The sequence below is a fragment of the Salvelinus fontinalis genome, chromosome 5, assembly GCF_029448725.1.
Source record: "Salvelinus fontinalis isolate EN_2023a chromosome 5, ASM2944872v1, whole genome shotgun sequence".
NCBI classification, from domain to species: Eukaryota; Metazoa; Chordata; class Actinopteri; order Salmoniformes; family Salmonidae; genus Salvelinus; species Salvelinus fontinalis.
In genome coordinates this window covers 29963975-29989640 of record NC_074669.1, presented here as the reverse complement: position 1 = coordinate 29989640, position 25666 = coordinate 29963975, and the positions used below count along the sequence as shown (strand labels likewise).

Sequence of the window (25666 nt, the reverse complement as noted above, 5' to 3'; positions counted from 1 at the left end):
TGAAAGATTGTTGGATGATTGCTGCTTGTTCCCCTCCTGTTCTCAGAAATTCTCCAAGTTTGGGATGGTTTCCAAGATTTTATAACTAAAAGGGCATCTTTCAAAAGTAAGAAAGAAGTGAAAAAGCATATGAGGAGATTGTGTGTTGTAGTTAGGCCCCAAGGGAAAGCAGCCATGATTGCTGTACCTTGACCTGTTGAGGTTGGACAATCTGCTCTTCTTGGATCTGCTTCCTGAACACGGGGTCAAAGAGCAGAGGGGTGGCGCAGTAGTGCACTAGCCTGGACGACTGCTTCAGAGTGTCCAAGTCCACCACCTGTGGAAAGTAAGGAAACATCTCTTTGTGGTCCTTCGAGTCAGATGTGAATTCTTCCTAGTATATATACCAAAAGCCCCAGAATGTTAATACACGCGCGCACACACACACGACAGATCCTAATTGGCGCAGCGGTCTAAGGCACTGCTTCGCAGTGCTAGAGGCGTCACTACAGATACGGGTTCGATCCCAGGCCGTTATCACAACCGGCCGTGATCGGGAGTCCCATAGGGCGGCGCACAATTGGCTCAGCGTCGTCCGGGTCAGGGGAGGGTTTGGCCCGGGGGGTAGACCGTCATTGTAAAGAATGTGTTCTTAACTGACTTGCCTAGTTAAATACATTATTCATTTATTTTTATTTTTTTATTTTTTTTACAATACACACACAGCCACCTACCCACCGTCACAACCACTGAGATCAACGTCCGGTTTTTCTAATGATACAATCAAAACAGTCTACTAAACGTTACGCCGACAATGCAGCTAATGGGCGTAGTACAGAGGAATCTGACTGGTTAAACGTTACGGCTCATCTTATCCAGTAATTCATTTGTTGCCTTCTTATAAATCACTCTCATTGACACGTCTATCATCTATCTTCCCAGTGCAGCCTGAAGATGGAGATGAAGATAGGACTGTGTGTGTGTGTGTGTGTGTGTGTGTGTGTGTGTGTGTGTGTGTGTGTGTGTGTGTGTGTGTGCGCAAGCTCCTCAATTGGCTTTAGTAAAAGTTCCTTCTGTCCTGCGTGTGTCCTGATGACGTCAGCAACGGGCCAAATAAACAGGGCCATTAACCCTGCCCCAAGGCATTCTGGGAGCTCCATTGTAGTCTGGCCTGAGCAGGTATCAGGAAGGAGACAGGAAGACAGTCACACACGTGTGATATAGCAGGGAAGGGGAGACAGACAGAAGACAACTCCGTCTGTTGAACTGATGTGATCTCCTCTCATATCTAATCCTTCACGTCAGTGATAGAGTCGGGAATCGACGGGCGGGCCGGCAGGCAGATCTGAGGTGACCTAAGGGGCCAGTGAAGGGAGATGGGTCCCCCACTGTGGATGGACCAAGTCAGGCAGCCAGCCAGCCATCTGACTGGGCGGTAATGGATGAGCCTGCTCTGGTGAGGGGTAACATACTGAGGGAGGGAGTAGGAGCAGACACAGGGAACACAGAAAATGTCATCACCAGGCTCAATAGACAAGAGTCTAATTGGGACTGACTACTGGTGGCGTTTGTTGTGTTACTGTTTATACTGTAACCAACAGTTATTCAGACTTTTGTTTTCATCCATCTTCCTTTAATGATGAAGGTAGCTGGGGGAAAAACACCCGCACCACATTGCATTTTTGTGAAATGAGCGTTTCAGAAACATGAACGAATGTCAAAACACACTTGATTTTTTCCCCATTGATAAAGTACGCTGCGCCGGTGTGTTCCAGAGATGCGCCGTCTGTGACGATGACGTCGTTTTAGAGGTAACGATTAATTGTCACGCAAATGATCACGGCATTGTCATAATTGTGATGCGTCTTCAAAAATCCGCTGCGATTTACCTAACGAATACAACACAGCTTAAGTGACACCCGTCTCAACCAAGCCTCTCTTCCTAACCGTGCTGCTCTGATCTTAAAACTTGACCCTATTCATGTCAAAAACGTAAGTCTATCTAATTGAATATAAAGCTAAATCCCCCCTTCACCTAAAATGAATGTACTAAGACAACTATCACGTTCTTTTTGTTACAGGTTATTGTCCATAATTGTCGTGATTATATGATTATTGTGCCAGCCCTAGCTGCCTGTCAAGATCTTGCAGTGCCTCTGATGAAAGCACTGGTGAGCTTGTGCTGGTGAGTCCCAGGAAACCTACAATAATATGAAGTCTACTGTCCCACAATGCTTGCTAGAATATCAACTTAAGAGTTACCGTCTCTCGTGAAGAGCTGCTCAAATGCTCCAGCGTGCAAACTTTGTAAATTAGTTGCACTATTGAAAATGGGGACTACTTAAAAATAATCTCGTATTTATTTCTCCGTGCCAAAGTCCCAGAATACTAAAACATGGCAATAGTTAAATACACATCAATTAGCTACAGTGCATAAAAAAAGTTCAGCTGTAAATGTATTTGAGATGGAGAGAAGCCATTTGCTGAGATTTGGATGAGAGTCGCTGTGTGCGTAATCTGCCAGCCCGCGTGAACTCAATGCATTCGCAAGATACACTACATGACCGAGAGTATGAGGACATTTCCACTTCACAATAACAACACTTACAGCTGACCCGGGGCAGCTCTAGCAGGGCAGACATTTAACAAACTGACTTGTTGGAAAGGTGGTATCGTATGACGGTGCCACGCTGAAAGTCACTGAGCTCTTAAGTAAGACCATTCTACTGCCAGTGTTTGTCTATGGAGATTGCATGGCTGTGTGCTCGATTGTGTAGACCAGTCAGCAACGGGTGTTGCTGAAGTAGCAGAATCCACTCATTTGAAGGGGTGTCCACATACTTTGGTGTATATATAGTGTAGATAGCGCCGATTGTCAGACAGAGGGGAGCGGATATTTCTCCTCAGCAGAGTCGTTTACAGTGCAGCGTTTGCGTGTTTGTGTCCATTGGCGTTTCATGGGGAGGGAAACGGCTAAAATGGAGGGTCCCGCGTGGCTCAGTTGGTAAAGCATGGCGCTTGCGACGCCAGGGTTGTGTGTTCCGACTCCCACGAGACATGAGTAAGAAAAATGAATGAAAATGTACACCCTCACAAGTAACTCTGGATAAGAGCGTCTGCTAAACGACTCAAGTGTCAAATGTGACGTAAAATGGTTGCGGTAGATCGGTACTTACAGAGATGGGCATGTTGGACTGCGCCGACCTCTGCTGCCAAGTCACAAACAGGTTCTCAATCTTCATCTGCTTCTCCATCTCTGTCAACGTGGAGATAAATCCACACAAAACACTCGTTGGTCACACAGCCCCGCGGCGGGTCCAGAATGGCACCCTATTCCATTTAGTGCACTACCCATAGGGCTCTGGTCAAACGTAGTGCACTATAAAGGGGAATAGGGTGCCTTACAGTTCCCAGGGTCATGTAGCCATCCCTCAGAGCTAAAAGCCTTCTGCCTGTCTCTGTTAGGGCCAAGAACTAACTATCGCCATCTCCTCAATCAGCCTAGCTGTCTACTTCATCTTTGCTCCTGTCTGCCTGGCTGCTGGATGGCCTGGTGTGGCTCACATTGTATCAAACAAACATAACTAGAGAATTCTGTACTCTAAGCCCCCCCCATTAAACCTTTTACAACACATAAACATTGGTTGTGTTATTTAAAAAAATGCTTTAAATATCCACGTCATTCTCAACCTAAGTAATATTGCATTAGTTAAACTGTAGGAAAGTAGATAGCACAGTATGTATTAGTTATATGGCGAAGGTGGGTGAGGAGCGGAGTGACCATATCTGACCTCTGCCCATTAAATCTGAAATATAAACCTCACATTATCTTAGAACATATACAGTGTTTATACACATCATTGGGCCCATATCTGACCTCTCCTCTCTGCAGCCTTGACCTCTAGTAGCTGGGCCCCGTGCCGAGCCACCACGTCGGCCCCGTCCTGAGCGCTGGCCAGGGGGCGGCCCATCCCGATGTCCCGGAGGGCTTCGTCAAAGGGCACCAGCTCTGAGGGGAAGTGGAGGGGGGCCAGGGAGCGGACGGAGCTAGCCAGCCTGCCCTGGTCCTTGCTGGGTACGGGGGGCACTGGGCTCCTCAGCAGGGCATCAGCCTCCAAGGTTGGGTTCAGGAACGGGTTGGGCTCCTTGAGAGAAGAAGATGAGTCAGAGCGAGAGAGATTGAGAGAGGACGAGAGGGAGAGAGAGGAAGCAGGAGATGATGAGAGGGGGAGCAAGAGAGATAAAGGGGAGAGAGAAAGTAGATGATAGGAGGGAGAGTGAGGTAGATGGACAGAGATGGCGAGGAAGAGACAGAAAGTAGAAGGTAAGAGGGAGCGAGAGAGATGAATCGAGGGAGGGACAGAGAAATAGAGCGAAATAAGGAGGAGAATAGAGGGGGAGCGAGAGAGATGGAGAGAGAGAAAGAAGAAGATGAGAGGCAGAATGAGAACGATGGTGTGAGTGCGAGGTGGGCATAGAAGCTGTGAGGCGTTCTCCAAGTTATTGAACAAGTGACTTTCTGGTATATGAACATGCCATGACAATGATTATGTTATTAAATACACATGAAACAAGCCTAAACCATAGGTTGTTATCAACAACAACAAAAATGCAACTCATATCTGACAAATCTGAATTCCAACTCCAAATGCCACTGTGTAATAAACAAACTACCAGGACACAAGTTGTACACACACATTTTAGATAAACCTAAAAAAGGTAGAAACCTATCCCTTTATAGAGTACAGTATCTGTTCATAAACATCAAAATGTACAGAGCAACTCTGGTAGGGCCGAAACCATGATCTAGTTGAAATGCAGAACTAGGACAGAGCCCTTGACTCAAACTGTGGCAGGGATTGGTGAAGCTCTAGAGATGGCACAGACTCATGGACAGCATGTCCTGACTGACACTGCACAGCTAATATGTCCGCACAATATCACCACCCCCCCCCCCCCTCTCCCCTCTGCTCAGGGGAACTTATGAGCAAGTTAGCTCAACGGAGCAGCTTAACGGCTGCTGGGCAGGACCAAGGCAACGGACGAGGAAGAGGAGGGCCCAGATGCCCCAGGGTGGCAGAACCCTCTGTCCAGTGTCTGTCTTGTGCCCGCTGGGCAAGGGGGGGGGGGGGGGGGGGTTGAACTGGGCACTGGTGCCCACTGTGCTCCCACTGTGACAGATGACAGTCTGCGGGGGCAAATTTTCCGTCGCTCTGATTCCGCCTTCTGTCAGCATTCGTTAGTGGAGAGGCGATTAAGAGTGAGGGCATCGAGGGAGAAACAGGGGAAACTTTGGGAGATTTTCTTTTCTTTTAATTTGACATTTTTGCACTCCAATTGGTTGTTGCACGGCGGTGGCAAAATGTTAGAAGGATGTTTAAATCATGTGATCCCCCCCCCCCTCCAAAAAAAGTGTTGTAAAACAAAATGCAATGCGTGTTTCCTCTTCTGTTCTCAGTAAAAAGAAAAGCGGCAGAGAAAAACCGTTTCTATGACAGATTAAATACAGAATGTTATTTTTGCAAAATCATCTCAAAGCCCTAAAAATAAGTCTCGCCTTTCTTCCATCTCCCGTGTATCGGCACTCGTGCAGACTGCTCAGAAATGATAGGCATTCTTTGTTTTTGACCCCCAGAGCTACGGAACTAAAAACACGGGCCTGTGAAGTCAGAGAACTGAGCGATTCTCTTCGCTGTGGTCCCAAATGGCATCCCATTCCCTACAGAGCACTGTGGGCCCTGGTCAAAAGCAGTGCACTACAAGGGGAATAGGGTGAGAATTAGCACACAGCCATTCTCTCTGCTCCTCTCCTCGCGCATATCAAAAGGAGTGAGAGATACAAGGACGCTGACGGGGATGTTGACTGAAAAGGAGGGAAAAAAAGAGGAACAGAAGGAATGAGGAAGGGAGGCCTCGGTGCTGACATGTCATACCAAGGTAGGTAGGGAGGAAGAGGGAGGGATGATCAGAGAGGGGGAGAAAACTAGGTCATGTTGATGTTCCGTATTAAAGACCAAGGAGAATCTACTAAGTACACCAAATGGCGCCCTATCCCCCCCATGTAGTGCTCTACTCTTGACCAGGTCCCAATAGAGCTCCGATCAAAACAAGCGCAATAGGAATATTAAAACTGCTGCCATTTAAAACTCCGATGGGAAAAGAGACGTGGGAGTGGATTTAGTGACAAGACCCCCTCCCAGCTTTTGCTAAGAAGAGAAGCAAGAAAGCAGAGGAGAGAGTGGGAGGGGGACATCAAAGAAAGGCAATGAGCAGGTAGGATACCCACTAGAGTGAAAGAAGGCAGTGTGTCTGTGTGTGTGTGTATGCAGTACCTGCTAGTGTGAAAGGAATCTCAGTCCCACCCTCAGGAGTTGACAGCTGTGTGTACCCTGCTGTACCACCAGACACTGCGGTAACACTAACCAACAGACTGATTCCACCTGCCTGAACCCCAATTTAAACCACCAGGACATTGTCCCCAATCCTAACATCACACCATCTGTGTATTGTGTGTGGGCATATGTTTAATACTTATAGGCCACAGTTATGGTGCACGAAAGAGTGGTAGACCGCGACGAATTCAAGCAGATGGCTGTGCCGTGCGTGAGATTGAGCGTTTACCTGATCAGGTCTTGGTGGGCAGGTGTGTCTGATTTAGATACGGTACCTCAGTGATATCGTTGGTGTGTGTATGAGTGTTCGACTGTGGTTACTGGAAGTATGATGGCTCCGTGTGAGATTGACAGTGTCGTAAGGCGACGTCAGCACCACTTCACCAGGTCAAATTCCTGGTACATGTAAATGTACCCGGCGAGTGAAGGGGATTCTGAGAAACGGTTTACCTGTTTGAGGTCTTCGTGGGCAGGTGTGTCTGAGAAGCAGTAGTGGTGGAAGAGGCCCATCTTCTGGTTGAGGAGACAGTGGATAACGTGGGACCTGGCATTCTGCCACTGGACCAGCCTGACCAGTCCCCGGTTCAGAGACACACCAAGGTCCAGCGACCAGTTATAGGTGTACAGGGTCACCTGAAGAGGGAGAGGACGGGAGATGGAGAGAGACATAGATCAACATTGAGATTGAGATCAACCCCCCTCACATAGCCTACGGGTGGAAATAAATGGGCCAAATTGTGCATACATACCCCCACCCACCAACAACTCACTCCCCCACCTCCTCCTCTCCTCACCTTCTTATCCAGGATGTGTATGAGGAGGAACCTCTGTCTTGGGGCCACGCCCCTCGAGGCCTGCCCTGGGCTGAAACAATCAGACTGCTCCAAGGCCTCGAAGCGCTGGAAGCCCTTATGAGCTGGACCAACAGGGAGAGAGAAAACAGTGAGAGTGGGACGGATGCAGACCAGGTTTGGGGTCAATACCATTTATTTCAGTCAATACCGAAAGTAAACTGAAATTCCAATTCCATTTTGTCTTTATTGACAAGCAATGAGGCGCATTGGAATTGGAATTTTAGTTCCTGGATTGACTGAAATGTAATGGAATTGACCCCAACCTGACACAGCAGACAGAGGACAGACAGGAGAGAAGCGGAGCTGAACCAGACTCTAGCGCAGTCTCTAAGATAAGGATGGTACGGTAGAATGGACTCAGGCCGACAATCAATTTAACAAGGGGACCTTAATAATGTCCCAGACTGAGAATCTTGCATCTCTTATGATCATCAAGTATATGATTACCATCAAGTATATTACCATCTGACCATCAAGTATATGACTAAACGGACAGTAAGTCACCCTATGGTGGGAAAGTGATTTCTGGACACGGTGCTATTAAGAAGAAATAATAAACGGTTCTCATTACGTCCTATCAGACAGAGAACATCTCAGCAGGGTTTTCTAAGCCCCCAGGGCCAGTTGCGTACAATTATTCACAGATCCATTCTTTGAGAGGCATGCAAGGGGCTACTCCACTGCTGCCTTTAGAGCAGGCAGAGAAGGGGGAAAAAAACCTTTCCTTTCTAAGAAATTGACTATTATTTTGCCAGACGGCCAGAGAGTTAAGCTTGAAGAGAAATTGTAGCCCTTTATGAGAGCAGAAATTGTGAGATTTGAGTTGACATTTGGAATTGAAATATAAAAGTTTGGAGGGAGACGAGACAGAAGAAACTGTGTGAACTCTTCCTATTCCACAGGTATAAGGTCATCTGTATGAAGCTACGTAAGCAACATGATTACATGATGCACAGCTCACTACATGCATTCAGTGAAGCATTCGGTACAAATCCTTTTTTTTTTACCGTTCTTTTTTTGAACACATTCTTTGAGGCTTAAATGGGTAAATTGAACCACTAATAATGTCTAAGAAAATTCTATATGAATTTAAAACATATACATAAAACCAGAATAGCCCAGAGCCAGCGTTGCTTGGTTGGGGCTGGCTGGGGGTAAACTTATGTGTGAACCTACTATGAGGAGAGGGCAGAGTGAGACTTACGTGTGAACCTACTATGAGGAGAGGGCAGAGTGAGACTTACGTGTGAACCTACTATGAGGAGGAGGCAGAGTGAGACTTACGTGTGAACCTACTATGAGGAGGAGGCAGAGTGAGACTTACGTGTGAACCTACTATGAGGAGGAGGCAGAGTGAGACTTACGTGTGAACCTACTATGAGGAGGGAGCAGAGTGAGACTTACGTGTGAACCTACTATGAGGAGGGAGCAGAGTGAGACTTATGTGTGAACCTACTATGAGGAGGGGGCAGAGTGAGACTTACGTGTGAACCTACTATGAGGAGGAGGCAGTGAGACTTACGTGTGAACCTACTATGAGGAGGGGGCAGAGTGAGACTTACGTGTGAACCTACTATGAGGAGGGGGCAGAGTGAGACTTACGTGTGAACCTACTATGAGGAGGGGGCAGAGTGAGACTTACGTGTGAACCTACTATGAGGAGGGAGCAGAGTGAGACTTACGTGTGAACCTACTATGAGGAGGGAGCAGAGTGAGACTTACGTGTGAACCTACTATGAGGAGGGAGCAGAGTGAGACTTATGTGTGAACCTACTATGAGGAGGGAGCAGAGTGAGACTTACGTGTGAACCTACTATGAGGAGGGAGCAGAGTGAGACTTACGTGTGAACCTACTATGAGGAGGGAGCAGAGTGAGACTTACGTGTGAACCTACTATGAGGAGGGAGCAGAGTGAGACTTACGTGTGAACCTACTATGAGGAGGAGGCAGAGTGAGACTTACGTGTGAACCTACTATGAGGAGGGGGCAGAGTGAGACTTACGTGTGAACCTACTATGAGGAGGGAGCAGAGTGAGACTTACGTGTGAACCTACTATGAGGAGGGAGCAGAGTGAGACTTACGTGTGAACCTACTATGAGGAGGGAGCAGAGTGAGACTTACGTGTGAACCTACTATGAGGAGGGAGCAGAGTGAGACTTACGTGTGAACCTACTATGAGGAGGGGGCAGAGTGAGACTTACGTGTGAACCTACTAATCTCAGGGATGTTCTCATCATCTGAACTGTCTTCTGTGGGCAAACGGAGATGAGCACAAACAAACAGCATGATATTGGCAGAGTGCAGGCACTGACAACAGACAGTTCTACAGTAGCTACACAGAGATACTCCGCTGACACTACAGACAGACGTGCTTGCAAAAGAAAGAAAGAAAGAAGAAATAACAGCAACAGCGGTGATTGTCAGAGCGGGACAGAGGAGAGAGAAGAGAACCCAAAGCGCAGTAGCAGACAGAGCATGTCATGACAGGGTAAGCTTAGAAATAACGCCTCCGTGCACATCATGCACTTAGTCTTCTACACCCATCTACAGCTGATCATTAGTAATAGCTAATAGTAACATGGCATTGCAGTGTTGTTTTTGAAGCGAGAGAATCTATCTAACAGATTTGATGCAATGAGTAATTTAGAAGTAAATTAGCTGCAAAATGTTCCAGGTTGGGTTAGGATGGAGTATTTGGGTTTGGGCCCAGTTCTGCTACGGTGTGCCTGCTAGCTGGGTGGCTGAGCAGCGTAATAATATCTCTCAATATATGCTGATGTAGTATTTCCCACGTTTTCATTTCTCAATTTGGTGCTTCCATAAAGTCAGTTAGTAAAGCACGGTTGACCACAGAATCCCAAAGTTACAGAGGAGAAAAAAGTACCTCGTCATTTTTTTCCTTTCCCAAAACGAAATAAGGAAATGAGGCATCATTTGAGGTATAAAATGATCATCAAATACTAGCAAAGGGCAATGATTATGTTTAACTCCAGGAATCTAATAAGTCAATCAAATCAAAGGTCAAGCAAACAGCACCCTTAGCAGAATTGCTAAGAGCCGGATGCATCCGGTTTTCAGGGATACAGTTCATTCAACCTAGCTTCCTTTTCCGCTGGAAACCGGATGCGGGACCTCTGCTCAGGCGTCTTTTTACACCTGCTACATTAGGTTAAGCAAACAGTGAACAGTGACTACTTTCAAAAGCACAGGGATAATAGAACTCTGGCTTGTGCAGGTACCTTGCTCTGTGCTGCAATGCCATTGGTGGAAGTTCCGTCCAATGAGGATGAAGGTTCTAGAGGTGGTAGGCGGTTGGCTGAGGTGGTGGATCAAAGGCAGGGGAACAAACATGTCTCCTTGGGGACAACTAGGGGACCAAACAAAAAACACAAAACCATGATAAAGTAAGTTCATATCAAAACAATATCCATACAACACTCGCTTGAAAAATGTGTTAATGGTCCTAGAAAAGTGTATATAGATGCTTTCCTGATTTACACCTCATTCCAAACTAGCTGGAAGAGATTCAAATAATGTACACATATTTGTACGCGTGATCATTTCAAATGACCCACCTTGTCCTCTCAAACACCTTAACTGCAGTGTCACTGGCCAGGGAGCTGACCAGATTGACAATCTCTGTCAGGATGGGCGGGAGCAGAAACTGGGAGGCAATCTCAGCTGTGCACTGCTGAATCGACGGGCATCCTGTTTATACCAGAGGAAAGAATGAGAGAGAAAAGGAGAAGAAATAGAGAAAATGAGAGTTAACCTTCAAATTGAAAGCCTCTCGCAGAAAATAGATAGGAGACAACGGTATCGTCCCAAATAGCACCCTAGTCTCTGTATAGTGCACTACTTTGACCAGAGAGGTTATACAGAGGGAATAGAGTGCAATTTGGGATGCAACCAATATTTTCTATAACCCTCCCTCCCATCTTCTCTCTCCTCTCCACTCCAGCAGAAATAAGGACAGGGGTAAGGGAAGTGCAAAGAGGAGGGCAAAGGAGAGGGCAGAGGAGAGGGCAGAGGAGCCACTCACCAAGTTTAGCCATGAAGGTGATCCAGGGCTGACAGGTGACCTGGTATAGAGGGTGCAGGGTCCCAATGTCACCCTCCTCTAGCTGGGACACATGTCTCCTGTTGGAAAATACACACACCCATTAAACAGTGCAAAACTACTGACGGAAACTCCACATTTGTGACTGAATTCAGGAAGGAGAGCTTATGTCCCCCAAAAACTTCTATATCACACACTGCAGTTGGGGGAAACATGGGAAAGTGATGTTTTTTTATTGTATAAATGTATCCTTTGGAGACAAGTAGGATAAAAAAAAAAATGCCCTTGAATGATTTCCACACTTTCTAAAGAGCTCTTCTTCATTTACACCCATTCAGCATCAGTCACACCCTCTTAAGCCTCAGCCCCACCCATCTCTTTAAGAATGAACCCCATACATACACGAGTCAGCATGGCATTGCATTGTAGTCTATTTTTATCCCCCTCCATTATCTCAGCCAATCATGGATCCTGCCTTTCTCTATACACTCACCGACCAGTTTATTAGGTACGGCGAGTTCAGTTTACTTGAGTGGCCCCAGACCTCAACCCAATGGAGCATATTTGGGATGAGATGGAACGGGCTGTTCGCAGCATGAATGTACCGCCGTCCAATCTGCAGTAACGGCGTGATGCCATCACGTCAGCATGGACCAACATCCCTGTGGAACGTTTCCGACACTTTGTAGAATGCCCCGAATAATTCAGGCTGTTCTGGAGGCACAGCGGAGTCCGACCCGGTACTAGATGGGTGTACTTAATAAACCGTCCAGTGAGTGTAGCTCAATGCCTTCTCCTTGGCTTAATGAGATATTGAACCCAGACACATTAAACAGCGGAGACCAGACCTAGGTTCAAGTGGTATTTTCTCTGTCTACTTGACAGAAAAGTACCTGATTGAGTTTGCCTGTCACAATGAGATCAATGAAATAGTTCTAACTCTGCCCATCTGTAAATCCAGACAGGGGGAAAAAAAGCATTTGGAAGAAAACCGATACTATTTGAACCCAGATCTAAATCCAGCCTGTGTTCTGTGTATCTTCTAACCTCTGGGCCTGCTCCAGTTCTACAGCCATGGCCTTCTCCTGGCTCCACTGCTGCTTCACATTCTCCGTCTTGTGTCTCCTGCGTGTCCGACCCTCCTCTCCCTTCTCCTGCACGATGTCGTCTGTCGTCTTAGGGCTCCCCAGCTCAGATGAGTCTGGCTTGCTCTGTAGGGAGGATAATAATTTCCTCACTGAATAAAACAGCAACATGGTGGTTCATAACCCAAATATAGATATAATGTTGATCTCGGATGGATGTAGCACTGACAGAACTAAACTCAGATGAGACACACAGAAATGTTTTATGAAAGATTCTGAAATGGCACTATTCCCAATCAAGTAAACTAGTTTTGGCCACTATAGCAGAAATAGACAAGTATTGCATTAGGGAATAGGGTGCCATTTTGGACAAAATCCTCTCTTACAACACATCACAAACCCAATGAAAGAGAACTTCACTCACCAGTATTTCCCAGAAGCTTCGGCGAGTGGTCTTGCCGGTGGGCGTAGTGGACTCAGGGGTGCTTGGTCCGGTGTTGGGGGTGGTCACAAGGGGGGCAGGAATCAGGGTGATAGGGGAGGGGCTGTTCTTAACCCTCCTAGAGCCACTACGAGGCCGGAAGCTGTCCTTAAATTCCTTCACTTCTCTAACCTCCAGTTCATTCCCCTCCTTTGCTTCTAATGGAGGAGGACTTAAAAGACCTATGGAAAAGACATGGAGATAGACAAGGGATGAACCTGAGAACATTAGACTGAATTAACTTTCCAAGAAAACCAATAAAGCATTTGTATTCGTTGTGCGGGCCAAAGGAAACAATATGTACTAAGCAGTAGAGCTGGGCGATATGGACAAACATCCGTATCGCGATAAATTGCCTGAATTGATGCGATAAGGATAAATAGAATGACACGCTCATAACAATCTGCATCATTTTTTTCCTTACCCTTTAAACTAATAGTTTGATGGTTGTAGCCATCAACTGTCCCTTTAACAACCCGCAAAACTTTCATTTCAAACTTCACATTTCTCTAGAGGCTAGTTATTGCAAACGAATGATATCAGCAAAATGCCTGTGATAAGTGATAGGTATGGTCGGTGTCGATCTTTTTTTCTGTTGATTGTCCCAGCTTTACCAAGCAGGTACTGTAAAGGTAGTTGTAGTTCCTCACCATTAGTGGAGTCCTCTCTCTGCCCTCGCCCCGGTGTAGTGCAGAACGTCTCCAGACACAGGGGATTCGGCAGGACCCGGAGTTCCATGATGACGTCACAGAGGGCGTGGCGCAGGGCCCCTCGCAGCTTGTCAGTCAGCTGGAGGGGGGAGACGTTACCTTGCTCCCAGATGTCAAAACGCACCCTCATCTCTGACCCTGTCAGGAAGAAGGAAGGGCAGATTCATGACTAATGAGAATTGCACTGAGCATGAGCAGAACTACTGTAGCCTGGTCCCAGGTCTTGGCAATGATCACACTGTGACTATGAGCATAGGAGTTGGCTATACAGCGCACACATACACACATCTGTGATCAGGCTAGTGCAGAGCACACCTGATTAATGATGGTGTTATAGACGGCCCAGTAGAGCAGAGCCCAGCAGAGTTTAAGCAGTTCAGGTAGTAGGCTTCTAATTAATAATCTTACACAAACACATGGCAACGCAGTAGATTACCACATGAGAGGAGGTTATTTTTACTCTTCGAAACTAATTGCATTTTCTCAAACAAACTAGGAAGCATAAATCATATTTGCCAATTAAAGATCTTAGCTATATGTGAATAATACATTTATGCATGTCATTGTTTGGATGAGGTTTTTGATTTTTTTTAAACAACAAAAACATAAAAGTTCATCATAATTTTATTCAATTTAACTCAAGGTCACATTGACAAATACAATCCCTGTATCTAAGAAAGAGGGAATAAAAACTCCTTGTAAAATGATGCAATGACCATCATTATGCAAGCAGCTTTACCAGTCCTATTCAAGGTGACTTGCCATTTAATTCCAGAGTGAGACCACTATGTATGACTTATTGCTCTGTTTATAAATTAATCTATCTTGTGAAATGGTACTGTAAGAAGCTAGAATTTTACGATTCTCAAATACTTCCCCAGTGCAAAATGTATATATATATAATTCAATCACTTAATACAAATAGACAATGCCGCACATAATAGAAAACATATTTCATGACACTCGTTGAGAAGAAAAAGACAGGGCAACAACTCCGCCAATGGTTGTCCTGGCTACTCAGGCTTTGTCATCACGCACTAAATGAAGGGGTACTATCTGAACCTGTCCAATAAGAATGATTCGTTTTTGTTTTCCGATGCCAAAAAAGGGCTACCATGTGCCCTAATAAACCGGACACTGATCTCTAAAAGAAACCCTGCCAGGCTTTACCTGAGCTGAGGTTGTTGGAGTCCACCTTGATGACAGTTGTCAGGGTGTCAAACTGGTCTGGCTGTAGGAGGATGGTAGATGCATCCCCTCTGGGTGGTGTGGTGCAGTACTGGGCTGGAACCTGCAGGGGGCAGCCTTGAGCGTCAACGAACGACAGGGCGATACAGGCGATACCTGAAGGGAACAGGTGAAATGTGGAGGACAGGGTGACCCAGAGTTACACTGATAGACTAATTAGAGGATGAATAAAGGTGGTGCTCTTTTTAATGGTCCTTTGAGCCGGATAGTGTTTTTTTGTACATTATTAACAATAACCTTGACTATTGTGCATGTTGTTCATATCTAAACGCTCAAACATATTTTTCAAGTGAAATTAAGTGCAGCTTGAACGCAATAAACAACGACTTTGTGGGCCATTATAAACTACAGAGATTCACCATTGATTCGGTCTGATATTCACCTGCCTTAACATCAGAGGAACTACAGCATCAATGTATAAACCATGACCTTTCTACTACAACACAGTTGATGTTCCATCCCAACACAAACCCAGACAGCGTCGTCTTCGGATTCTCACCCCGTCGCCCTGCATCTTCTATTCACCTCATAAAACCCTGCATCATACAGGGATTCCTCACCCATGCACGACACCTGCGCTAAATTAATATTACTGCCGATCTGCCCGGGCCATGTTTGGTTTGATACGACTATGGCTATTAGCTTGCACCGTTAGTGGGGAGAGGCAGGCGTGGAGTAGTGATTGATGGGCTGATGTACCTGGCAGGCTGGCGGGAGACATAGATGCATTACATTCATCACCTGGAATAAAACAGCAACACACACATGGGCTTTACACTCGACTGCGGACGGTCATGCTACACCGCGTGCATGTTGTGTGTGCGTGCGTATCTGCCTATTGCAGCCAGCTAGTCAGCAAAGCAGTCACATGTCACCACTACTACTACTACTACTACTACTACTACTACTACTACTACTACTGCTGCTGCTGCTACTACTACTACTACTACATACTTGCGCATTCTGATGACTGCACAGGTCAGTCGGAGCAAGTGACTTGATGTTTTTGTACTTTGAGTTTTGCGGGGACTCCGGTCCATTTCTCTTTGGCTACTTTAGCAGGGTGGTTTATGAGGTCTGACGGACTGACCGGTGCCGTCACCTGCGAGTCGCAAACGCAAACGGCACACAGAAACACAATGCAGCAGGCGTCGTTTTGTGTTCAGCACTCCCTCCATAGTGGCTTTAACGCGAGAGGGTGTATCCCAAACAATTGGTACCCTATTCCCCATTTAGTGCACTACTTTTGACCAGGGCCATTATGGCTCTGGTCAAAAGTAGTGCACTATACAGGGAATAAGGTGCTACAGAATTTGGGATGCAGCCTCTGACAGGCTGTCCAGGTTCTGTGACGGCTGCCCGTGTCAGCCAGGGCAATGAGCCAACGGATTGCTACAGCACATCAGTAATGGTGGCAGCCAGAAAACGGGATTTAGAGCTGATGGGGCTCTATCTATCTGCAAGACAAGGCCACGCCGTTATCCTGTAAGGCCCTGAGCCAGACAGTCATTCAGTCAATTACACTACAGTTAGTCTGGACTGGGGATCCTTTCCACAGCCTTTGAAGAAGTCACACTGACATCCACTAGACAAACAAGACAGGACCGCGATGACATTTTCAAACTGTCTCAGCCTTAATTCAATTTTTTTTTTTTTTAAAGAACACCGAAAATGCACACGTTAGGCTACATAGGCCTTTCTTGGAATGAAAAGAGCGCCACAGATCCAAACATAACATTTCTATAGGAAAGATGGTGAATAAAATACTACAATTGTAGTAAAACATTGTTTCATTCTGCTCAAAATAATTATTTCAGTATCAATGAGTACATTGCAGTAGCCCTGTGTTTAACCAGCCTATATATCTCAATAGCCGTAAATATCATTGCGTAATTGGAAAAAAAAAAACATTCAATTTCGTTTAAAAGCTGGATACTATTAAACTTAAAACGCAAACATATTCCTATGCCTGATTATTTTCCATTCAATTTCTCATTGAGAAGCATCTCTTGATAGACTGCAGAAGCCATTATAACCGAGACCAAAGCCAGTCAAGAACACATTGAAGCTTTAAAAGGCGGCAAAAGTACCACCAGACTACATTAAAAGAAAGAAAGAACAGTCAGGTCACTCTGCATGCCACTTAAAAAGTAATGCAGAGAGCAATGGGCAACTCAAATAAGCAATCCGGTCCACATTAAAGACTACCTCTGTTGAAGTGCAGCCAATTTACTTCCAAAGAGCCAATCTCCCTTAAGAGTAAAACACAGCCAAATAAAGCCATATGGAAAATGAGGCAAGAGCAGAAGCACCCCCAGCCAGCTAGGCCAGTAGAGCCAAGGTAGCTAGGGGTTCATAAAACATGATACCTTGGAACTGAGAGGGTGGGAAGAGGTGTTGAACGAGGTCCGACATGGTACCTGAGTCAACAGACAGACAGACAGACAGACATACCCTCAATACATGACCTTCTAGTATCATCAGATATGATATGAGAGGTGTCTCTCATCAGCTCCTTTCTGAAGGGTGCATCAGCTACTAATGTAACGGATGGTATGTTGCGAACTGTCTACTAAGTAGTGCAAACTGATAAACTGATGAGGAATCGGCAGAGTCAGTGGAACAGCATCTACAGATCATCTGTAATTGGGGTCGCCAATGGTTCCGCTACCTTTCTCAAAATCCACAGGTTTTCCAGAACTCCTGGTCGGAGTGTTAAGGATTTCCTGCTTATTCCCTCCTGGTTCTGCGAACTTCCAACTGGGAGTTCTAGAAAACCTGTACATTTGTGGATAGTTTCCGGAATTTTGCAACCCCATCTCTGATTGATCTACCAATTGAATGCAAATGTCCAGGAGACCTGGGCCTGGGCCTCTACTAGCTCTGGTCCAGGGCGTTAGTGCAGCTTTAAAGAAGGCTCAGTGTTAACAAGCTACACTAATGCCCTGGACCAGAGCTAGGCCTCCACTAGCCTGGCACTACACTCTTTCACTTCCTTTATGCACATTGCTACTATTCTATCACACATACAATAACATACATGAGTTATTATAGGAGTTATTTGTTGCAGGACCTTCGTACACACTTATTAGTAAGAGGAAAATATCTCTGTCTGAATTCTGCAATGAAACGCGGTCTATTAGCTCTCTGAGATGGAATCACTGAAGCAGCAGCCCATGCTAAAATGCCTTCCATGGTATTCAAGCACAGTAGGCGTGTGGTTTAGGTTGTGACTTTTCTACAAGATTAATGTGGTAACCATTGGAAAACAGTTTCTTAATAAGCTGTCCGTGGAATACAACAGTGCAAGGCTAAACCTTCCATCTGTGCCAGAGTGGCAGTCTGAACCTGACACATTCTCACGCCAGGCAGGGATCAAGTCAAATCAAATCACTTAAGCACCTTGTTGTGTAATACTTAAAATTAATAAGATGCTGTCAGAGCTTCCCTTCCCTTTAGATGCACACACAGCAAATAAAAAGTAGTGAGACTGCATGGGAAATGAATGCAAAAGCCTGGGCTGTGTGTGCATCTAAAATGGCACCCTATTCCCTTTATAGTGCACCCGGGCCAATAGGGCTTTGGTTAAAACTAGTGTACTATATGAGGAATAGGGTGCCATTTGGGAAGCAACCTGGAGGGAACACCCCCCCCCCCCCCCCCCCCGAATAAGCATCACCCTTGGTACTTTGAGTAGGACACTGCAGAGAAATCAGTTTAAGTGAGATATCAGCCTGTTTTGAAACAATATTTATGACGACAGGCAGTGGGGATAATATAGGAGCCGTGTGTTAATCATTATAGCTGACAGGAGGCCATATCACACACGTGCACGCTCACACCCGGGCGCACGGCAATAGCATGTGCTATCCCCAGAGAAAGCTGATCCTCAAACAGGGGAATACACAACAAAACAGGCCATTATTCAGTCTCGTTTCATTTTTTGGCAAGTTATCCACCAAAGCACACTTCACATATGGAAGTTGGAGAGTCTGATGGGCCAGTCACCTTGGGAGAACGAGTGTAACACTAATCAGAGAAACGGACATTCTATACCAGACGTGCCTTAGCAGAACAAAAGTCAGCTTAGTGCTTATTAGCTATGCAAGGCAGTGCTGTGATAATTTGCCGTGCGATTATTTAATGTGGTGAGAGGTATAAATAGGGAAAGAGGCTGTCAGCACAACCTGTGATATCACTCCCTCGAAGTCAGCAGCTTATAAACACACACACACGCACACACACACGCACACGCACACACACACACACACACACACACACACACACACACACACACACACACACACACACACACACACACACACACACACACACACCTGACTCTGCGGAGCAAAAAACGTCAAGTAGAGGAGAGAAAATACTGCCTCCGCTAAATAATTTGAGAAAACAAGCAAAGGCTACCTAATTATAAATAAACACAATATCAGGTGGTGAATTAGTTGTAGAGTGCGCTATGCCAACTGCAATGGGATACGTGTGTGTATGTGCACGTGTGCGTGCGCGCGAGAGAGAGAAAGAGGGACAGTGCAAGACCGCAAGACAGAGAGATAGACATTTTGCAGGGACGGAGTGAGAGGACGGTGTGTGTGCAGGGACAGCTGAGAGAAGAGAGAAAGAACTTCATTACCTTTCCCTCCAGTCCCCTGGCCCCCAGGCTTATTGTAGAGGTAGACATCAGAGTCAGGTAGTTCACTGCTCTGATGGAAGTAGTGCTGAGAGAGAGAGAGAGAGAGAGAGAGCGAGAGAGAGCGAGAGCGCGAGAGAGAGAGATTTGTGATTTCCCACACAAAAATGAAACTTGTCAAAATAAATGTAGTCACTACTCTATCCATCAGCGGATTGGTCCTATTTTTTTATACATCTAGCCTACACCCCTTCATAGGGAACTGTATACACCACACTTGCATCAATTGAATGGTCCCCTTCTATCATCCTATAAAACTGACAAATACATCGCTGAAAAACGCTTTGACCAATTAGAGCTCTGACAAAGATCTGATGAGATGGGTCAAAAGAGAGTGGAAAAGACATCTGAATTGGGCAGCCCGAGTGCTGCGAGTAATGTTACCTGGCATTCAGACACTTGCGACAAAAATCGCTTATTAAAGCGGCATCACACCGGAAAATGTTGGTGGGACAGAGGTCGGTTTATATTGGTTTAAATTCTTCCAAATTTGAGAGGGGGAGAGGTGGGACATTATATACATGCTTTTACTTGCAGAAGCAGATTTTGCCCCTAATGTCTGTATGCAGGATGAGGCTGGGCTGTAGTCTACCTCGAAGTGGTGCTCGATGTACTGTAACCGTCTGTGTACTCGTGTAGTGGTACCAGTGCTGTGTACTAGTGGTGTTGCATACCTTGAAGTGGTGTTCTACGTAGCTGTCTGTGTACTTGGGGATGTGGAGGAAGATGAGCAGGTTCTGCCTGAGGTAGTGGGCCACAGCAGGGGTCCAGGGCATGAAGCACTGCGGCAAAGTAAACTCCATCACCTCAGTGGCTGGAGAGCCTGACGGCTGGATAAACTGAGGGGAGAACATCAACACGTAATCAAGCAACACATCAATGTCTCTCCTATTCCTACTAAATTATAAGTTATCTCTGAAACCCATGACTGAATATTGTCTTTTCCACAAGAGATTCAGAAGCAAATCTCAACACTACTTCTGGGGGTGAAAGTAGCATAAAAAAATAGCATATTTAGCCCCTTCCACCACAGAACAAACCGAACGGTTCGGTTAAAATCTCTGCCTCCATTAAATCACGATTCATCAAAAGAATATGTGACACTAATGCACCTAATCATTTACCTCCACGTCAGCAGGGGTGAGTTTGCAGTTCCTGCCCAGCATGATGGTGATGATGTCCAGGGTGGTCTCATCCAGACGCTTCCTCAAAACCTTCACCAGCTCATCTGTGATCTCTGGACCTGTGTTGGAGACCAGGCAGAGGACAAGGGTCAGGAGAAGACGTCAAACCATAGCTTTTTTATTGTAAATAAATGCAACAATTACAAAAAATAATCTGTCATCTCCTCGCCTCCTCTCCATCGCTTTGACCAGAAAGAACTGACCAGGTGAAAGCCAGGCTAATGATGAGTGTCCACCATATTGTTTTAATCGGGTAAGTATTTTTCCCATCAGTGCATATGAAGGGGAGATGACAGATTAAGCAATTAAAATAGAGACCATGTCAAAATGACCCTTGCCTCAGACCTGACTTGGCTTTGTCTTTCCAGTTCTTCAATGAACAAAGACATAAGAAAAAATGACTTTGAGAAGCTCCACAGCTCATTAGTGGTGGTGCGTTCAGCCAAATCAGGAATCTTATCAGATCCCCAAATGTGCACATTTATATACCTACACTACCTTTCAAAAGTTTGGGGTCAATTAGAAATGTCCTTGTTTTTGAAAGAAAAGCACATTTTTTGTCCATTAAAATAACATCAAATTGATCAGAAATACAGTGTAGACATTGTTAATGTTGTAAATGACCATTGTAGCTGGAAAATGCAGATTTTTTATGGAATATCTACATAGGTATACAGAGGCCCATAATCAGCAACCATCACTCCTGTATTCAAATGGCACGTTGTGTTAGCTAATCCAAGTTGATCATTTTAAAAGGCTAATTGATCATTAGAAAACATTTTTGCAATTATGTTAGCACAGCTGAAAACTGTTATTCTGATTAAAGAAGCAATAAAACTGTCCTTCTTTAGACTAGTTGAGTATCTGGAGCATCAGCATTTGTGGGTTCGATTACAGGCTCAAAATGGCCAGAAACAAAGAACTTTCTTCTGAAACTCGTCAGTCTATTCTTGTTCTGAGAAATGAAGGCTATTCCTTGCGAGAAATTGCCAAGAAACTGAAGTTCTCGTACAACACTGTGTACTACTCCCTTCACAGAACAGCGCAAACTGGCTCTAACCAGAATAGAAAGAGGAGTGGGAGGCCCCAGTGCACAACTGAGCAAGAGGACAAGTACATTAGTGTGTCTAGTTTGAGAAACAGACGCCTCATAAGTCCTCAACTGGCAGCTTCATTAAATAGTACCCACAAAACACCAGCCTCAACGACAACAGTGAAGAGGCGACTCCGGGATTCTGGCCTTCTAGGCAGAGTTCCTCTGTCCAGTGTCCGTGTTCTTTTGCCCATCTTAATCTTTTATTTTTGTTGGCCAGTCAGATATTGCTTTTTTTCCTGCTTTTTCTGCTTTTTTCGGCCAGCATCCCGGAGTTGGCGCTTCATTGTTGACGTTGAGACTGGTGTTTTGCGGGTACTATTTAATGAAGCTGCCAGTTGTACACGGTAGTGTACATTTGTGCGTAGGCCAGGTGGCCTATAGGCCTACTTCTATGCGTAATCAGGTGCACGTCCTTACTCAACATTGACTGGAGCGCTCTAAACAAAATACAATTACTAAATTGACCAAACTCATAAACGGAATGAAATAAACATAGGTTGTGCTTTTCTGCAAATAACATGTCCTCTCCGACAATGAGAATGGTAAAAGACTGGAATAATAATATATTGAATCCATTAACAGAAATGACCGTAACCAAACAAACATTGTAGATTCGAAATTATAGGAATGTACTACTGGTGATATATGTCGATATATGTAAACTATCAAATGCAAACAATTCACACAATTAAGTTATGAAACAATGAATGTACATAAATTGGCGGGTGAGATTGTATCCTGGAGAGAGACATGCATTGTGCATTTTAGCCACACTCCCCTTCTTCTTGGACAGTGTCATCCCTGCTGCCTCTGCACTGGATTAGTTCACTGAGATGGGCAGGAATAAGAAGTCTCTTGTGCCATAAAAAAAGATATTTATATCTTCGCTACTGCTCAACTTAAAAAAATCTTGGTCGACCAACAGCCTATCGACCAAAGAATTGGCCAGTCGACTAATTGGGGTCCGTCCTAATCCAGAGCATCCCAAACATGCTCGATGGGTGACATGTCTAGTGAGTACGCAGTCCATGAAAGACTGGGACTGGGACATGGGACATTTTCAGCTTCCAGGAATTGTGTACAGATCCTTGCGACATGGGGCCGTGCATTATCATGTTGAAACATGAGGTGATGGTTGGCGGATGAATGGCACGACAATGGGCCTCAGGATCTCGTCACGGTATCTCTGTGCATTCAAATTGCCATTGATAAAATACAATTCTGTTCGTTGTCCGTAGCTTATGCCTGCCGATATCATAACCCCACAGCCACCGTCGGGCACTCTGTTCACAATGTTGACATCAGCAAACTGCTCGCCCACTGAACACCTTACACGCTGTCTGGCATCTGCCATGGTAAAGCTGAAACTGGTAAAGCTGAAACATCAGTGAAAAGCACACTTCTCCAGCATGTCAGTGGGCATCAAAGGTGAGCATTTGCCAACTGAAGTCAGTTACGACGCCGAACTGCAGTCAGGTCAAGACCCTGATGAGGACAACGAGCTCGCAGATGAGCTGAGACTGTTTGACAGTTTGTGCAGAAGTTTTTCAGTTGTGTAAACCCACAGTTTCATCAACTGTCCGGGTGGCTGGGGTGGTTACACGTGGTCTGTGGATGTGAGGCCAGTTGGACGTACTGCCAACATCTCTAAAACGACATTGGAGGCGGCCTATGGTAAAGAAATTGACATTACATTCTCTGCCAACAGCTCTGGTGGACATTCCTGCAGTCTGCATGCCAATTGCACACACCCTCAAAACTTCACATATGTGACATTGTGTTGTGTGACAAAACTGCCCATTTTAGAGTAGCCTTTTATTGTCCCCAGCACAAGGTGCAGCTGAGTAATGATCATGCTGTTTAATCAGCTTCTTCATATGCCACACCTGTCAGGTGGACGGATTATCTTGGCAAAGGAGAAATGCTCACTAACAGGGATGTAAGCAAATGTACCCACAAATTGTAAGAGAAGTAAGCTTTTTGTGCGTATGGAACATTTCTGGGATCTTTCATTTCAGCTCGTGAAATATATGACCAACACTTTAAATGATGCGTTTATATTTTTGTTCAGTGTATAACAGCTGCTTCTCTACTTCAAATTATGTATTGCTGACTTCCTTTACTGTTGAGAGGATACCTTAGAGGTGTTTCTCTTTGACATATTTATGCAAATCAATGCTCAGTAGGGAGTCTGGAGCAATGACTGTATTTATGAATGGACAAAGCCATCAATCACATGACACCATTCATTCCTATGTGAAGACTCAACAGCGCATTGAAGCCAAACGAAGTCGGTTAAGATGGCATGCCATAACATGCACAGTTTGAGCTACTCCAGATAATGACATTTCAGGCTAGCTCATGCCGCCCTCTCTCATTGAGTAACTAAAGTTGAAGGCCGACCAGGGTACTGCATGCTGCCATTAGCAACTTAATTATCTTTATAACTTCCAAGGTTCTCCCCAGGACTTTTTAACAAGGTGGTGCTCGTCGTCGTGTTGCAACCGTGGACAGACCATTTATATACGCTACGCGCTTCAGCGCTTGGCGGTCCCGTTCTGTGAGCTTGTGTGGCCTACCATTTCGCGTCTGTGCGATCGAATCCCTGAGCTGACAAGGTAGAAATTCTGCCCATGTGCAAGGCAGTTAACCCACTGTTCCCCGGGCGCCAATGACATGGATGTCGATTAAGGCAGCCTCCCGCACTTCTCCGACTCAGAGGGGTTGGGTTAAATGCGGAAGACACATTTCAGTTGAATGCATTTTGTACAACTGACTAGGTATCCCCCTTTCCCTTTGTTGCTCCTAGATGTTTCCACTTCACAATAACAACACTTACAGTTGACGGGGGAGTTCTAGCAGGGCAGAAATTTGACGAACTGACTTGTTGGAAAGGTGGCACCCTATGACAGTGCCACGTTGAAAGTCACTGAGCTTTTCAGTAAGGCCTTTCTACTGCCAGTGTTTGTCTATGTAGATTGCATGGCGGTGTGCTTTATACACCTGTCAGTAACGGGTGTGGCTGAAATAGCTGAATCCACAAATGTAAAGGGGTGTTCACACACTTTTGTATAAATAGTGTATATATTATGTTTATAAATGAAATATTGTCTAGGCGACTCAAGAAATTTGACATTACAGTATTCAGACGTAGCCTACAAACATCAATGGAAAAGGTGAACTGTCTGTTCTACCGTTAAACTGTGATCAGATCGCATAGAGCAAAATACCGGTAGCTTATCAACAGTATTTACTACTGTGAAGTGGGTCCAATTAAATGAGAGATGGGACAAATGGAAGCCTACAGTGCCTTGCAAAAGTATTCATTCCCCTTGGCGTTTTTCCTATTTTGTTGCCTTACAACCTGTAATTTAAATTGATTTTATTTGGATTTCATGCAATGGACATACACAAAATAGTCCAAATTGGTGAAGTGAAATAAAAAAAATATACATATATATTTTTTTAAATTCAAAAATTCAAAACCGAAAAGAGGTGTGTGCATATGTATTCACCCACTTTGCTATGAAGCTCCTAAATAAGATCTGGTGCAACCAATTACCTTCAGAAGTCACATAATTAGTCATCTGTGTGCAATCTAAGTGTCACATGATCTGTCACATGATCTCAGTATTTATACAGCCCTGTTCTTAAAAGGCCCCAGAGTCTGCAACACCACTAAGCAAGGGGCACCACCAAGCAAGCGGCACCATGAAGACCAAGGAGCTCCCCAAACAGAGACAAAGTTGTGGAGAAGTACAGATCAGGGTTGGGGTATAAAAACATATCTGAAACTTTGAACATCCCATGGAGCACCATTAAATCCATTATAAAAAAAATGCAAAGAATATGGCACCACAACAAACCTGCC

General features: G+C 45.2%; 1 protein-coding gene across 6 annotated transcripts in view; it reads right to left on the bottom strand.

Annotated features, from left to right (window-relative positions):
• Nucleotides 1-25666, bottom strand: part of LOC129855459 (KICSTOR complex protein SZT2-like) — a 110108-nt gene that overhangs the window by 20533 nt on the left and 63909 nt on the right. For 5 of the 6 annotated variants that reach the window (XM_055923131.1, XM_055923132.1, XM_055923135.1 and 2 more), the window contains 16 exons: nucleotides 20640-20758; nucleotides 20190-20354; nucleotides 19459-19543; nucleotides 14733-14906; nucleotides 13503-13700; nucleotides 12796-13034; nucleotides 12334-12497; nucleotides 11269-11366; nucleotides 10802-10934; nucleotides 10466-10593; nucleotides 9428-9475; nucleotides 7166-7287; nucleotides 6822-7004; nucleotides 3857-4124; nucleotides 3156-3235; nucleotides 188-316 (listed from right to left, as the gene is read on the bottom strand). In XM_055923131.1, the coding sequence (XP_055779106.1) occupies nucleotides 188-316; nucleotides 3156-3235; nucleotides 3857-4124; nucleotides 6822-7004; nucleotides 7166-7287; nucleotides 9428-9475; nucleotides 10466-10593; nucleotides 10802-10934; nucleotides 11269-11366; nucleotides 12334-12497; nucleotides 12796-13034; nucleotides 13503-13700; nucleotides 14733-14906; nucleotides 19459-19543; nucleotides 20190-20354; nucleotides 20640-20758 (2333 nt within the window). The remainder of the gene's footprint in view (nucleotides 1-187; nucleotides 317-3155; nucleotides 3236-3856; nucleotides 4125-6821; nucleotides 7005-7165; nucleotides 7288-9427; nucleotides 9476-10465; nucleotides 10594-10801; nucleotides 10935-11268; nucleotides 11367-12333; nucleotides 12498-12795; nucleotides 13035-13502; nucleotides 13701-14732; nucleotides 14907-19458; nucleotides 19544-20189; nucleotides 20355-20639; nucleotides 20759-25666) is intronic. The other variant, XM_055923134.1, reaches the window with a different exon arrangement.